General features: G+C 38.8%; 1 protein-coding gene across 1 annotated transcript in view; it reads left to right on the top strand.

The window, feature by feature from the left end:
- plxna2 (plexin A2) overlaps window positions 1-17228 on the top strand; it is a 204843-nt gene that overhangs the window by 162706 nt on the left and 24909 nt on the right. Inside the window, exons 18-22 of the mRNA XM_082146376.1 lie at window positions 271-510; window positions 677-817; window positions 1973-2207; window positions 4886-5028; window positions 5371-5639. Of these exons, the coding sequence (XP_082002502.1) occupies window positions 271-510; window positions 677-817; window positions 1973-2207; window positions 4886-5028; window positions 5371-5639 (1028 nt within the window). The remainder of the gene's footprint in view (window positions 1-270; window positions 511-676; window positions 818-1972; window positions 2208-4885; window positions 5029-5370; window positions 5640-17228) is intronic.

Genomic DNA, 17228 nt, shown 5'->3' on the forward strand with positions numbered 1-17228 from the left:
TTTACACTTTTAATGTTTTCTCTCTGAGTTTGTTTCTGATTTTTGAATTTAAAAGGTAGTCTTTCCTTTGTTCTCCAGCTCCGTTGTTGTCTAACAAAAGGAAATGCATCTGCAGTCTTTTCAGTTCAGTAAAACACTTGAAAACAGATGGTATCAAAGGGATCTTAATGGGAAAGAACTGAAGTGAGATGAAACAATGAATAACAATTACTCTCAAAAACTGGTGATGAAAATAAAGCATATTTATCTCTGTCTCTCTCTCATTTCCAGGTCTGTAAGATTCTGAACACCACGACTATGAGCTGTTTCGCTCCCTCGCTGACAGCCGAGTACAGGCCGGGTTTGGACTCAGTCAAGCACGCAGACGAGTTTGGTTTCATCTTCAATAATGTGCAGGCTCTTTTAGTGTACAACAACACTAACTTCATGTACTACCCCAACCCTTACTTTGAGCCTCTCAGCACCAATGGCATACTGGAACAGAAACCTGGCTCACCTATCATTTTAAAGGTACCACACATTTGACTCTTTGACCTCAGATGTACAGATCAGACTGTCACTACCCAAGCGTATGCAATGTATACTGAAAGTATATGTGTATATACACTTAAATATTCAGTTGTGTAAGCTTTTCAAACGTAACTAACCTTTCACATGTGCTGTGTGTGTGTACCAGGGTAAGAATCTGGTTCCCTTGGCCTCTGGAGTGAAGCTTAATTACACCGTTCTGATAGGAGAGACTCCATGTTCTGTCACCGTATCTGAGTCTCAACTGCTGTGCGAGCCACCTAATCTCACCGGCCAGTACAAAATCATGGTAAATATGCATCTGTATGTTGGACACATCCAGCTCAAATGTTTTTTGTTTTTTCTCTGAAATGTTTTTCAGTCCAGATCGAAACCTGAAATCTGATTTCTGATGAATGGAAACGTGTCTCAGTACCTTTCCCATATAGTGAATTACACTATCATTCTAAATAAAAAGTACTTTCAGTGAAGAAGCATTAAAATGATTAAAAGAGACAGTAAATACATTTATAATGTCACAACGATTTCTATTTCAAATAAATGCTGTCCTTTTAAACTTTCTATTCATCAAATAATCCAGGATAAAAATGCATCAGATTCCACATAAAGCAACACAAGATTTTTCAACATTGATCATAATAAGAAATGTTTCTTGAGCACCAAATCAGCATATTAGAAAAATTTCTGAAGGATCATGTGACACTGAAGACTGGAGTAATGATGCTGAAAATTCAGCTTGGCCATCACAGGAATAAATTACATTATAAAATATACTAGAAAACCGTTATTTTGAATCATAATAATATTTCACACTATTACAGTTTTAACTTTATTTTTGATCAAATGAATGCAGCCTTGGTGAGCATAAGAGACTTCTTTCAAAAACATTTGAAATCCAACCCAAATATTTGAAGATAGTAAGTAGTTTTTCCATCTCTCTTTCCATAATGTCAAATTTCTGATCCTTTTTTGTTAAAGAAAACAAGTCAGCAGTTATGATCAGATTGAAATAAATAAATAAATATATTTGGATTTCTGTGAACCATTCCTGATGTGTTTTCATGTGTTTAACATGCTTGAAAGGCCCTTTAGTACGTGTTTACTAGATTTGAGACCTGTGCTGTTGAGGTGGGTGTTAAATGCCCTCATGCTCATTATTTACTATTGTTGTACCGCTGGTGGAGACGCAGGCCAGACCTTCAGCAATGCCACAGTCTTGTTGCTGTCACCAGGTTCCCTAGGAACAGAAAACCAATTACTGTTAGTGCTGCCCAAAACTTCCTCAAAGCAATGTGTATGTTTTTTCTCTATTTTTGTGGGTTGAGTGGGTAAAGGTATATTTTTACACTCTGTGTCTCTGCGTGCACATCTTTATATGTGTATCTGTGTGTGCGATTATTCTTAACTGATTCTCATGTGTATATATGTGTGTTTGTTCTCTCAGGTGCAGGTCGGTGGTCTGCATGTGTCCCCCGGTTCAGTAAACATTCTTTCTGACAGCCTCCTGACTCTTCCTGCCATTGTCAGCATCGCTGCCGGTGGCGGACTGCTTCTCATCATCGTCATCCTCGTGCTCATTGCCTACAAGCGTAAATCCCGCGAGAACGACCTCACACTCAAGCGACTCCAGATGCAAATGGACAACCTGGAGTCCAGGGTCGCGCTGGAGTGTAAAGAAGGTGAGAAAGATTTTCACTATGTTGCTTTATTGATTTTTTGGGTTTATTTGGGAGAAACCAATCTTGTTTCATTATGACCCCAGAACAGGACTGTCATGTCCTGGATAAAACATAATTTAGCGAGTCAGGTAATTGATTTTTTCAATTCGTTTCTGACACTTGTTTATGTTTTTACAGCCTGTTTACACCTGGTATTAAGATGTGTTTTGGTCAATCGGATCACAAGTAGACGTTTACACCTGCTGTTTTAATCCGTCTCTTTTGTCCACTTTCAACCACTTCTCTCCTGATTTCTTCGAGGGGAGGGTCTATGGGCGGGTAAATGTATGGGCTTTATTCAGATATTTCGATCTCATGGATGAAATAAGCTCACACAATTTACATACAATATGAACGTTAAAGCAGATGATGGAAAAACATATTAGCCACAAGCCCAGAGTGTGTGTTAGAAATCAGTGTTGGCAAGATAACTTTTGCTTAGTAAGTTTTACATCTTCAAACCAAACTTAGGTCTTCAGCCGACACATTTTAAATCCTGTCTGGTTAGCGCACTTCCCATAATGTTCACGCATTAGGTCAGTAGGAGGAGAGTAGGTGGTTCTTTGAACACATTTAACCACATCAGCGTTTACACTACACAAGCAATCCGGTCGAATGTGTTTTCGACTACCACTGGAAGTGGTCAAAAGTGGACAAGCTCAAAACATTTCAGACCCTGTTTACACCTGTATTTAGTGCTGTCCACTTGTGATCGGATTGACCAAAATGCATCTTAATACCAGGTGTACACAGGGCCTTAGTGGAGGGCTTGTCTCTTTTTATAAAATGTTTATTAATTTAATTTAAAATAATATTACAATATTAGTATTTAGGACAAATACTTTTAAATGCATATATATAATATATACACTCAAGAAATACAGCACATGACATTTGTGTTTGATTTTTTATCATGTCATATTCTTATTAATCAGATAGCACCAATTAAACCTTTAGTCATAGAATGATGCAACACACATCATCGTCTGAGGGTTCCAGGAGGCTGACAGATATAACAGTTTCGTACACACAGTTCAGACAAAGAGTGTCCCTGACCCATGGTTAGCGGGGCTGAGAGGATGCAGTTTGTGTTGACTGACTCTAGAGTCGCAAGGAATATAAGATGCAGGAGTATTAAAGGGGCAGATTGAGCCCTGCACTTCACGAACGCCTGCAAAAGAGTGAGTTTAAAAGGAGAGAAAGGCATAGAGAGAGAACGCCGGACCAAGATGAAGAGAGGGAGGACAGGTGAGAGGAGACAGATAGAGTGAATCAGAAAGAACGTTCCAGAAAGGAGAAATAAGGAAACGTGTGGGGAGAGAGAAAGAGAGATAGATAACTCCCTCAGGGAAGAGTGCTGCCCCAGGCTCTGTCAGAATAGACCCAATTAAAGACATCCCACCTCCAGTCTCCACCAGCAGGGGACAAGCACTTCAGCAGCCTGCAATTTACTCTGTGTGTGTGTGTGTGTGTGTGTGTGTGTGTGTGTGTGTGTGTGTGTGTGTGTGTGTGTGTGTGTGTGTGTGTGTGTGTGTGTGTGTGTGTGTGTGTGTGTGTGTGTGTGTGTGTGTGTGTGTGTGTGTGTGTGTGTGTGTGTGTGTGTGTGTGTGTGTGTGTGTGTGTGTGTGTGTGTTTGTGTGAGTGTGAACACCATAAATACAGAGAAGCTGAGAGGTTATTTTGGTTTGCTCTCTTCGTCTGCCTGCAACAACCTTCAGGAACTTCATAAAAACCTCAAACTGGACAAAACAAAGTCTTCAGAGATGTTGATTAGAACAGAAGTTCAGGTTTCGGCAGGCGTTTGAACCTTTTATGTGGCGTGTGGCTTCAAAACCCAAACTCAAGGAATGTTCATAAATCACCCAAATAAGAAATTATATTTTGCATTAAGAAATTGAGTCATATTTTAGGACTTTTTTTTTGTTGTTTTTTTGTTTTTTTGTTACGAATTAACACTTTACAATAAGGTTCATTGGTTAATTAAGTTCATTAGTTGTATTTGTTAACATTAGTTAATGCACTGTCAACTAACATGAACAAACACTGTACAGCTGTATTTTTATTAACTAAATACTGTACTGTACGTGTATTGCTCAGTTCGTGTTAGTAAATACATTAACTAATGTTAACTAAAGAACCTTATTGTAAATTGTTGCCACAATTTCCTTGCTCAACTCTCATTACTGTGTAATGCGTACTGATCTTTTAATTTTGAGGGTAAAATAGTATGTGATAATATTAATAATGTTTTAGTATTAATATTAACAATAATAATATTTAATAATTAATAAACCAATTAATGTTAGTGGTGATTTTCATATAATAGTCATTTTTAAATAAATAAAAATAAATACATATATTGTTCATACATTTTAATGTTCTTATATTAAATTAAAGCATAGTATAACAACAAATACTACCATGATGTACTTTACATTTACTTTTTTGTATTACAGTAAAAAATAATTTGATAAGAATGTTAATAATGACAATAATGTCCCAATCCCAAAAATAGGCTTAATTTTCATTAAGCAAAATAAAATTTTGTTTCTATAGATTTTGTGGCTAAAAATGACCTAGACATTGAACTGTGGATTACTGTGTATTGAAAATTGTGTCTCTTTTTTTTTTTTTTTCAGCTTTTGCAGAACTGCAGACTGATATCAATGAGTTGACGAGTGATCTGGACCGGGCTGGTATTCCCTATCTGGATTACCGCACATATGCCATGAGAGTGCTATTCCCTGGCATCGAGGACCATCCTGTGCTCAGAGAGCTGGAGGTGGGCTGCGCTTTACTTTATTTAATGATCACTTTTCTCTAACAAGTTGTCCAAGATGTAACCAGGTGCAACATGGGTGCACACTTCGGTACCATGTGACACAATCATAGCCAATCTTACTGGATGTTTAATAAACAGTTATTTGAAGCAGGATTTTGGACCAGTGAGATTTCACTTCAAGCGGGGCTTCCCAGCTCAAGTCCATACCATTCCACCATCAAAATGTCTTTTCTGATCAGGACATGGTGTAGTTTACATGTGATCTTTTTATATAAATGATGTATTTAAGGAATTTAGTTTGACAGTCTAGTTCATTGACAAAGATGTTGTTGTGTGTTGCAGGTCTCTGGTAATGGGCAGCTATGTGTTGAAAAAGCTCTGAAGCTGTTTGGCCAGCTGATAAACAACAAGGTGTTTTTGTTGACATTCATCCGTACGCTGGAAATGCAGCGCTCCTTCTCCATGCGCGACCGCGGCAATGTGGCGTCGCTCATAATGACGGCTCTCCAGGGTCGACTGGAATACGCCACAGATGTGCTCAAACACCTGCTCTCCGACCTCATCGACAAGAACCTGGAGAGCAAGAACCACCCCAAACTACTACTCCGGAGGTTTGCTGTTTACTTAATTTTGAGTGTTTTTAGTGTTAGTTTTTCAATTACTTTGTAGTTTTTGATTTTACCTGTGTCATAGCTGTTTGTGCATGTAAACAATCAAAGTCCACCCCAAAGGGAGTGAATCTCTCCAGAAAAAAAACACACTCATTTGTAGTCCTGACATTTTTTTCTGTGGCATGTATATGTCACCATGTAAACTTTGCATAATGCCCACCTGCAGGCTAGTTTGGCTCGCTTTTAAACATTGGTCGTTATAAAGCCAGTGTAACAGACGTAGGCCAGTAAGCGTGTGTAAACCTCACTCCCCTGGCCTCAAGAGGCGTGCTAGCGACTGACGCTAGCGGCTTCAGTCCACACCGGAGACCAAGGTTCAAATCCCGCACGAAGCGGGGCGAGTAGAATGGGTTACATTTGGTGCTGTGACCCAAATGGGAGTGAGGTTTAGGGGGGTTAGTGTAACGGGCATAGGCTAGTAAGAGCTGAGTGTGTAAACCTCATTCCCCTGGCCTCAAGAGACACAAGCTAGTGGCTGCGGTCTTTAGTGTCCTTGTTAGAGTGCCCTCCTCCCACGCCGGAGACCCAGAGTAGGACCGGTTACACCAGAAAGAGTTTATCACCATGTTGAGGAAATGCAGTTTTTTTCACTGTGAGAGCAAAACATCATTACATGGACTTTTTTAACACTATATAAAAAGAAAAAAATGTTTAACACTATTTCTCAGCAGTAAAAACACAACCTTTTCTTGTGTTATCACCATTTTTCTAGCAACTGGTTTCTGAATCATGCAGTTTGATGCAGGTTAGAGTGTTGATGGAGAAACGTTGTTCTTCTTGACTGTCATTACGAACTGATACAGCAAAAGTGACACCATAGTTACAGTAGTTTTTACAGCGGCTCAGGATGCCTTGGGACTCACCTGTTATGGTAAGGGTTGTTACATTTCCGACACATGTCTAAGCGGTAGACCAATCACAACAGACTGAGGCTAGCTGACCAATCAGAGCAGACTGCGCTTTCTGAAAGGTGGATTTGAAAGAAACCAAAATTAAACAATATCAATTATGACTTACATTAAATCATGTCAACATTCAGACCCCATAAACCTGTAAATAAGTAAATTACTAACTGATCTTAAAGTGTTGCGCTGGTATCTTAGTCTAGCATTATAGCTATATTGACTCATGATCCATTAGTCTGCTTCCCTCCAGTCTCTCAGTATGACCCAACTGTCAGTGTCACTTTTCATTTGTGTGCCACGTACTCATAAAACATTCATGAGCAGCTCAAATCCACTTGTTTTTTCCTCTCTCGCGCTCTCGGCTGTCCTTTATGCTTTCCCTCTAAATTTGTATAGGTTTTTCAAAGTCTTTCCAAAGCAGCGTATCAACTAGAAGATTTAGACTAATAATGATTAAACAAAGAGTTGCCCGAGGGCTAACACACAGCACAGTCCGCGGCTGATTTCATTACGCTCCACTTGATGGAGGCCGAGTGTGTTTTAGTGTAGCTGGAGGTGATTTGTTCCTGCTGACTGCGGCGTTATATCAGCTATACATCACACTTTGAATATTCAAAGCAGACAGGCCAAACAAACACCGCAGCCGTTCCTCGTTCGCGCTCTCTCGCTCGTATTGAATGATTTTCGGTGTTTCGATACGTGACTCAGCTCATTAATAGTCACAGTAAATAGATGCGGGGGGAATGTGGATTACGCCGTTATTTAAAGTGACAGACGGCGCGTCTCTCTCATTATCTGCTGTCGTTAGGAACACAAAACACTAATCCCGCCGCGCTGGCAGGCTGGGCCATTGGGGATCAGGGGCCCGTGGTTTTAGATGACACTCTTTCCCTTTTTTTTTCTATTGGAATTTAGGAGATTATTGATTCATCATGCTCCTTTCGGTCTCGTTCGCAGCTTCTTGTCTTCACTTTTACACAAAGCATTTGGAAAACAAGAAGGCTGTTTTAGAAACCCTCCAAATCCGTCTCTTTCTGTTGTGTTTTCATTTATTTATTGTTTCCTTCCTTTTCCACTATCGCTTTCGGCCACGCAGTCTCCTGTCAGTGTTACGGTTAAACGAACACTGCTGTTTCTGCGACTACTGCTGGCCTCCACTCCCTCCACATCGATTGGCCTCCATCTCACTAATTTTCTTCTCTGTTCCTTTAATAAAAGGCATTTCTCTCTCTCTCTCTCTCTCTCTCTCTCTCTCTCTCTCTCTCTCTCTCTCTCTCTCTCTCGTTCTCATTTTCTCTCCATCTCAAGCATTTTGATTTCAATTGATCCGTGTGGACAAACCCTGCCCTTCTTGTGACCTCTCTCTGTGTCTGCTCCTCATCTTAACATTTCTCGGATAATGGAATACATCTGGAGCTTGTCCCACCTCAGTGAGCGATGCATTCGCTGGTGTTCGTCTGAAGAGCAAACGGTCTTATTTCATGTTGAACAGATAAATTTTGTGAAGAATTATGGCCCAATTGGTCTTTTAAAAGCCGTTTTTTGGGTTTGATGACCATGCACTGTAAAAAGTGATCAGTTGACTTTTTTCAAAAAATTGAGGAAACCCATTGCCTTGGTTGCTTACAGGTTGTATCAGCGATTTCAGGCCCAAAAAAGGCCCAAACATAAATGATCACATTCATGTAATCTTTCCTAACGATCCACTAGCTGCCCGCCCCCATAGACTGTAAAAAAATAGCCCGCCCCATAAGCAGGCCGTCAAAAAAACGCGTCTCTGTAGGCATCCTAGGCTCTGAGATCTGCACACAAAAACAATTGGTTTCACCAACCACTCAAAACCAAAATAAATAGTGTTCCAACCAATCACCCACAGGCGGTGGGTGTTGTGAGGTTTTGCGCTCGTGTACGGCTGCACGCGAAGTCGGAGCTGAAGAAGAAGCCAGCGTCTATCAACGAACAAGAGAAATTGAACATGGCTGAGTCAATCCCCAAGAGGAGGAGGAGGATTAGGGCGAGGGAATACCATCGTGTTCGTGTTACCATCGTGGAATACCCAGCAGAATGAGCCATCATTGAGGTAGAACGTCAATCTGAATATCGTGTGTCTGTCGCTTTAAGAAATGCGTGTGCATGATAGTTTTTTTCATGACGCACGAAACGGGAGGGAGGGGCGAGCTAACTTGGTTTGTTTGGGATCTCGCTTCAAACACAAACAGAAGTGACGTCACCCACAATCGCTGATACAACCTTTAATCCAAAAAATTAAGTAATGTGAAATTCTCAAGTTTACATAGCTTAATTTTTTTCAATTAAGCAGTACGTTTATTTACTTAATACATTTAAGGCAACGGGTTTCAATACTTTTTACATGATTGTGACCTGTATGTATGTGTACATATATATATGTACTGCATATATAACAAGCTTTGTCCATCCACATGGGCACCAAGGCTCAACGTATCATACAACACAAACCGCTAGGCCACAGCTCCCGCTCCCTTTTGCTGGTTTAATAAAGAACAAAGATCCACAAGTAGTCGACTTCGAGCTGACAATCATAACGAGTGAACTACTTTTGTGTGCAATTTTCTTGATGTAGGAACAAAGGATATTCATGTGTGTTAAGGAAAATAATGAATGTCAAAGATGCCTGTAGGGCAGTTGCTTGCAAATGAGACATCTTTTAAGAATTAGACAATATCAACAGAGAGACTAATTTATTTTCATAAAGTGACCCACTTGCATTTAATGATAACCGACTGTGAAAAATAACAAGGGCCTGTCTGGTCTCTGCTGTCATCAGAGTGGCTGTACGTTTCATTTTAAATAGCCTAAAGCATAGATGGCAGTAATATTTGCTTGTCTATTTTTTATTTTTTTTAATCTTTATTTGATTATGGAAGATATGGAGACACTTACAAGACTCGGGCTTGTTCTGGGCTTCTGTTTCCATGAGGATCAGCAGGGAATGTGATTGTTTTCAGCACTGACTGATTCATCATTTCAGTGGGAAAGCCACAATAAATCAAATCTCTGTCGCGCAGTGTGTAAAAAGATTTTTGTTGGCTTTTTGCTACTCTTCATTGACAGAGACATTAGAGAAAGGACAGAAAATTGCATTGGAGAAAGAGAAGATATGTGGTATTAGGTTCTAGCCGGATTCGAACCTGCATCTCCAGAAACTAAGCCACAGCTGAACAATCAGGGTATCTTCCGTCCATTTCATTTCCTATTTGAAATGAAATAAGCAGAAACGAGAAACGGCGCCTTTATTCGTTTTTTCCAAAAAACGAAAAAACGAGATTTCGGCTTGATTTTTCGTTTTTTAGTTCACGGGCAAAAAACGAATAAATGACTTAAAAATTCGTTTTGCACATGTGGACGGTCATGAGGCGCCCCTGTCAGCCGATTGGTCAAGAACATTTGAGCATGTGACGTCATCGGTAGTTCCCCAGGTTTATTCAACAAAATAATAGTCCTATGGCTCTGCGTACCGCATATTAAACTGTTCAGGGCAGGTCCTGGGCTTACGTATGTGCAACTTAACGCGTTTCAGAGAAATATTTATATATCAGAAATATTAAATATTAATCTGCACCCAGACGGTTTTATTAGCTATGCGGAGTTAAATCTGTGTGGTGAAGCACATACGCAGCAGTCATAACTCTTCTTTTAGACAATACGCTCAGTTTTGGACAAGGGGTGGTTATTGCAAATACTGTAATGCAAAACTGCTGATGGTGGTGGGTACCGCGATGATGGTAAATAAAATTGTACTGTAACTGTAGCTAATCATAGCTGCGAGAGCGAGATGATTGACAGGACGATAGCGGAGGAAAATGCGCAAGATTTTGTTAGTAAAGAAGTGAGTTTGTCTTTGAAAACAACAACAACAACAAAAAGTTTTAATAACAGTGTTCATTTTAAAGGGACATTTCCAAATATATTTTATTTATTTGTTAGCCTATGCTGTTGTTATTCTGTCTTAATCGTTTTGTTAATTCAAGTTTAATACTATGCAGGAGTTTTTTTTTTTATTATTATTGTAGCCTACTATTTTATTGTTGTTGTGTTTTCATTAAAAAATAACAATGAACCGCATTCGTTTGAAAGGTTAATCCATAGGTCTTTCATTTACTTGTATCTCATCCGTCTTATTCTCTTTGTTAATAACGAATAGGCTAATGTTAATTAAAATTGTTCAAAGAGTGGAGGAAGATGTTGTCAAACATTAAAAAAATCTAAAATAAGCGCTATATGCTGAACGTAGCCTCGTGCACTGTTCGATTTCCGTGTAGGCTACTTACGGAGCGGGTCCAATTGACAAATTTGGTCAAATTGTTTTTTTAACCATTTTTTAAAACCGTTTTCTTTTTATAAACAGTGTAGGCCTACTGACTTTTTTTTGCATATTTTTTTTTTTTTTACGTTTTCATTTTTTCTTATACATTTTATGCTTATAACATCATAACTGAACAATTCAATGTAGCTGTATGAAAATAATGTTGACTTTTCCTAAGTTAACTTTCCCTTTAGTTTCCTATAGACATAGTTCCCTAGTTTCCCTAGTTTCATTCATTTTCTGTATCTTAAACAACATTTTCCTCAATCTCTGAAGCATCCTCTAACTCGGAAACATCTTCATCTGTATCAGTATCATCAAAAACCTGTGAAATTACTTATTTAAATGTCAATTTTTGGGAGCTCATTTTTCCTGCTGTCTATGTCAAAGTCTTGTGCCACACTGAGCAAAATTGTGGGAAAGCTCATTATTCACTCACATGGGAGTGAGAAACAAAACATAACAAAAACATACATCAAATAAATGTTTTTTATTCATTAATTGGCTCTGTAAAGCTGCCTTTGAAAATCATAAAAGGTTAAAAGCTAGGTATTTCAGATATCTTGAATATAGAAATGAGAGCTTATTTGTCTGACAAAGATTTTCATCTGTAATTTGCAATTAATTCTGAACAACGTGATTTAGCTTTTTCATAGGGTTAGATCACTTTTAGACACTTGCACTTTAGAACTGGAGTTGACGTGCCCTGTCATAAACACATGTGTCCGTACAGTTGCATTTTAATAGCTGAGGGACAAATTGACCCGGGCGGGAACATCACAAATGTAATAGTAATTTTGTTTGTATGTCAACACACATCAGCATGTAGAAACTTTGCATGCATGATCATGATGATAAATGAAAAAAAGTCACAAAATACCAACAAACAAAGGTTTAATATTATTTCAGGTAGATTGAAAAAATAAATGATGGCTCATTTTTACCATCTGTGGCTGACAAAATATTTTTCTGTATTAAAATAAGTGTGGAAAAGCTAATTTTAGCTTCATAAGGTTGTAAAAAAACAAACAAAATAACAAAATATAACCAAGCAATTTTATTATTTTGGGTCAGTAGCCTACAGTTGCATTAGAGTGTTAAAATGTTTGGGTCAAATTGGCCCGTGAACATCAGGAACGTAGCCTAGGCTACTATAGTAATTTTGTTTGTATAGGCTATGTCAAAACACATCAGCATGTTGAAACTTTGCATGTTCGTCATGATAAATGAGAAAGTCACAAAATATCAAGAAAAAAACCATAGGGTTAACAGTATTTCCAACAACTAGAAAATCTAAGGGTTCTTACTTCTTTCACACCTGCCTCATTTAGTTCTGTTGAATCGCACTAGAGTTCGTTTTCCCCCTTGGTGCGGTTCGCTTGGGCAGGTGTGAATGCAGCAATCGCACTCGGGTGCGCACCAAAAGCGGTACGCTTTCAAACGAACTCTGGAGCGGTTCGTTTGTGGTGAGAACGTGATCCGACCTCGAACAGACCCAACTGCCAAAGAACAGGCTATGATTAGCTACAGTTACAGTGCAATTTTATTTACCATCATCGCGGTACCCACCACCATCAGCAGTTTTGCATTACAGTATTTGCAATAACCACCCCTTGTCCAAAACTGAGCGTATTGTCTAAAAGAAGAGTTATGACTGCTGCGTATGTGCTTCACCACACAGATTTAACTCCGCACAGCTAATAAAACCGTCTGGGTGCAGATTAATATTTAATATTTCTGATATATAAATATTTCTCTGAAATGCGTTAAGTTGCACATAAGTAAGCCCAGGACCTGCCCTGAACAGTTTAATATGCGGTACGCAGAGCCATAGGACTATTATTTTGTTGAATAAACCTGGGGAACTACCGATGACGTCACATGCTTAGATTTTCTTGACCAATCGCCTGACAGGGGCGCCTCATGACCGTCCACATGTGCAAAACGAACTTTGAAGTCATTTATTCGTTTTTTGCCTGTGAACTAAAAAACGAAAAATCAAGCCGAAATCTCGTTTTTTCGTTTTTTGGAAAAAACGAAAAAACAAATAAAGGCGCCGTTTCTCGTTTCTGCTTATTTCATTTCAAATAGGAAATGAAATGGACGGAAGATACCCTGATTCTGAACATATTGAGTATATTGTTTTGTTTTTTAGCTCTGTTCTGTTTTGTTTTGTCTCATTGTGTTTCGTTTGTTTGTTCGTTCTGTCTTGTCTCATTTTGTTTCGTCTTGTTTTATTTAGTTTTGTCTCATTTTGTTTTCTATGATTCCTCAGTTCTTCCTTGATCTTTGTCTGAAGTGTCCTTTTTGTTTTTAATATAATGTTCAGAAGCTGTTTGTGGTGTGTTACAGAGTTAGTGTAGTATATTTTTGTGTCACCCACATGAGCATCATGGCTCAGTTGATCGGTGCTAAACACTAGGCCACAGCTCTTACTGTACTTCACTGAACTTTTGAGTTTTCTTTTTTGTCTTTCTCTCCCTCATGTTAATATCTGTGGAGGACTGTGGCTAAAAATGGAACAGCTCCATCGCCTTCGGCTCTCTCTTGCTGCTGTTTGTGTGTGTGTACATGTTTTCACCTAATGAGATTTGCAGGCACCCAGAACCACTCGAAATGGACTATTAGTGAGACACATTGTGTTGTGTCACCCCTTCAATGAAGCATTCCTTTACCCCCCTTGAGACACACACACACACACACACACACACACACACACAACTCATAAACACGCTAATAGCTAATAAAACCCTCATGTTCATTAATGCAACTGTTAAAAAAGAAAGCAAGCAAAAAGAAATCTAAAAATGCTGAAGAAAGAGGGAAAGTAAATTTTTATGAGCAGACAGAGGCAGAATTACAAAAAAGCCTGTTGTGATGAAGTTTTAGAGAATGCAAAAACTCATTTAGGTGCTCAAATAGCTACTATTAACAGTTTATTCATTCTCTCAGTCGGAGGCGGCCAGTGTGTTTGTGCTTCCCGGTGAAAGAAAATAGTGATTTGGTATCAAAAGATTTCCTTTAAAGCATCAAATTGTCAATGAAGTGGGTCTGAAATAAATATTTGAAGCCAGATATTGACTCTGAGCCCCTGCAATGTGAAAAATGTCGGTGCACCAGGAGAGTGCCCAATTCCTGTGTGCATTTGAAAATGTCGGGCCAATTTCCCGTTCATTTTGCTTGTTAGAACTCAATTTCCAGCCATTTGTGAAACTAGTTTATGAGAAGCACAAACCCGAATGACTCTAATAAACTAGTTTCACAAGGATACTGCAATTTGAAAGGGTAAATTTAGTTCAGTAACTGGTTATTTTGGTTGTATTTGTAGGGTTTTTCCCACTCCCTCATCATCTTTCATTGATCGATGATTGACCGAGACAGGAAAAAGACAGGAAACATTCTTGCAAGACCTGATGCAACCAGCATCAAATGCACTGTCATTGTAGTGTATGTGTGTGTCAGATCGCATAACTCACTCATACTGACACACACACACACACTCACTGAATGAGTGTCACATATTGTATGAATGCACTCATCAATGCACAAATACACACAGGTTCCTCTTGCTCCTGCATCCAAAGTCCCTCAGCTCACAGACCCAGACAAAAACAGGTAGAATACAAAGGAAAGTTGACAGGCTTAAAAGAGAATATATAAACATAACCATGTTTTGTATAGACCGCCACACACGCTGCTGAATAAAACACACAAATACGCTCTGTCCTTTAGAAGAATCACACGGACAGGCGCTAAAGTCGTCTCGAACATGACGACTTTCCTTCATTTCACTCCATCTTGCATCACTCCTTCTATTTGCCCATCTCTATTCTCTCTCATTTCATCTGTATGTGAGACTGCCATTGATTTATTCACTAAACCTTATTCACTAAAATGCACCATTATTAAATGAGTATAATTTGGCGGCCTCGTTATTCGACAGCCATGTGTTCTTTCAGTAAAATTTGCATTTATCATCCACTAATGCATTAACCTAGATGAGTGAATACAAAAAAAAACAAATGCAGAATAATGCAAATCACATCATCTTTATGTTAATGGACTCTTAACTTCTGAATATACAAACTCGAAACCCCTCAGTGCATTACTAACTTGTTTTTTTTAAAGCAGTCCATCCACTCAGTGGCCATCATGACTGTTTTCTAGTAGCTTCTGTCCACTTGAATGTGTAAAATCACCAAATCTGTCTGTTACGCTAACGGAATGACAAAATTGGTCCCCACCAACCAGTAGTTTATCTCAGCGACCATCTTTAGGGAAAGCGCAGTATGCGTGTTTGCATTTCGTCTGCACTGTTTTAAAATGGTTGGTTAGTTTATGTGCATATGATTAAGATAAATACAGATAAACAAGATTTTTCATGGTCATGTGCTGCTATTGTTTTGTGGTATTTGCTTTTTGCAATGTTTCAAGTTTAGTTTCTTTCTTTTGCGATACATCTAGATATTTTTTGAACACAAGAATGTGTCTTTAAACTAGTTTAGTTGGATTTTTCAGCAGGGTTCTGTCATTTCCCATGGTGAAGACGAATCGCAAGTGGCGTGAATCGCAATATCTCAGAAAGCAATGACATTACATAGAGAGCAAATGGAGACTCTTGCTTACGTCTTCTGCTTCTCAGAGAATAAGACCCCATAAACTCTTGTATTTCTGCTACAGTTTCAGAAATATCAATAACAGCTCACACTGTGCTCAGATTTTTCAAGATAGCAAAGTCTGTAATCAAAAATCAATTTCAATATGAACTTAAGCTTTTCTCAACAGATTCCTCAGGAACTTTATAGCATTAAACTCATACAGTATGTCAACAATTGTCTAATATATTTCTACTTTTATTTCTTCTGAAGAACTTTAGGGAAAACATCTAAGAAAAAGTTAGTACTTAAATAAGAAAGTCTTTTGAGTTGTGAAAGAGCAATAAAAAGCCAGCAAATTCTTATGTGCATTCTAGAGCAAAACAGACCAGTAAGCTGATTGGCTCTTTTAATAAGAGGGCGGGGTTTATTTTTTTCCTCTTTATACTGTCTCTGATACACTAATCACTCCCTTTTTTGTAACATCATACACAAGTGTTCAAAAGTTTGCCATTAGTAAGTAAATTTTAATTTTAATTAATGCTTATTCATTTATAATTTTACAAAAGATTTCTATTTCAAATAAATGCCTTTTTTTCTTCTTTTTTTTCTTTTTTTTTCTTTTTTTACTTTGTTCAAAGTATCCTGAAAGAAATGTATCACGGTTTCAAAAAACCATTACAACTATTTTCAACATCGAAAGGTATCTTTCCGAGTAGACTGATTTCTGAAGGATCATGTGACACTGAAGACTGGAGTAATGATGCTGAAAATTGAGCTTTGCTATCACAGAAAAAAAAGAGAAAATATATAAAATAAACAGTTAATAATATTTCACATTATTATTGTTTTAGCTATTTTTGATCAAATAAACGCAGCTGAGCATAAGAGACTTCTTTCAAAAACTGTCTAAAGTCATCTGGTCACATGAATATGCAGCGATTACAGTTTATCACCGTCATCTTGTCTCACTGATCAGCGCTCGCTCTCACGTGTGACCCTGAAGCGTGACCCCCATCGAACCGAATACACACACGTGCGTACGCCCCAAACACACATACACTCTCCCACACTCTGTGTTCGCGGGCTGTCTCAGCGGTGTAATCATAGTTATTTCCACATGCATTAAGAGAGTCATTTTCTGGCGCTGCTGTTGAGTAAATTGCCGGTGTGCTCCACGGCGGCACAACGGAGTGTGAGCGCATAACGTCGCAGACATCGGCGCCACAATTACTCAGCTGATATTACATCGTCCGGTGATGCTTATGAGTGTTTGTAATGCCCATAAGTGAACATAATACTCGCTGCCACAAACACCCGAGCCAGATAGAGACAGAAAGTATTTTCTGGGGTGAAAGAAGAAATGTTTTGCAGGCAAAGAGAGATATTGGTATTCCACAGGCGCGCTCAGCCGTCAGAACGAGGGAATAACCCTTTCATGTATTTTTCATGCTCGTTAACCACTCCCGTCGGGGTGCTGTTTGTTCTCTCTTCCTCTGTCTGCCTTATCTTTCCCTCTCTCTCTCTCTTCAGTTTTCCACCTGCTCTGTATTCAACAAACCCTCGGCTCTTCCTTTTTGTCTCTTCCCAAATTATTGCCCACAACTCTAGAGAACCCCGTTTGAGTCGTGTGTTTGTCGTTTGTGGGTTTGTGTCTGTCTCCTGCCTCAAAGCAACAAAAAAA

This window comes from Leuciscus leuciscus, assembly GCF_965113295.1.
Source record: "Leuciscus leuciscus genome assembly, chromosome: 18".
Taxonomy (NCBI): Eukaryota; Metazoa; Chordata; class Actinopteri; order Cypriniformes; family Leuciscidae; genus Leuciscus; species Leuciscus leuciscus.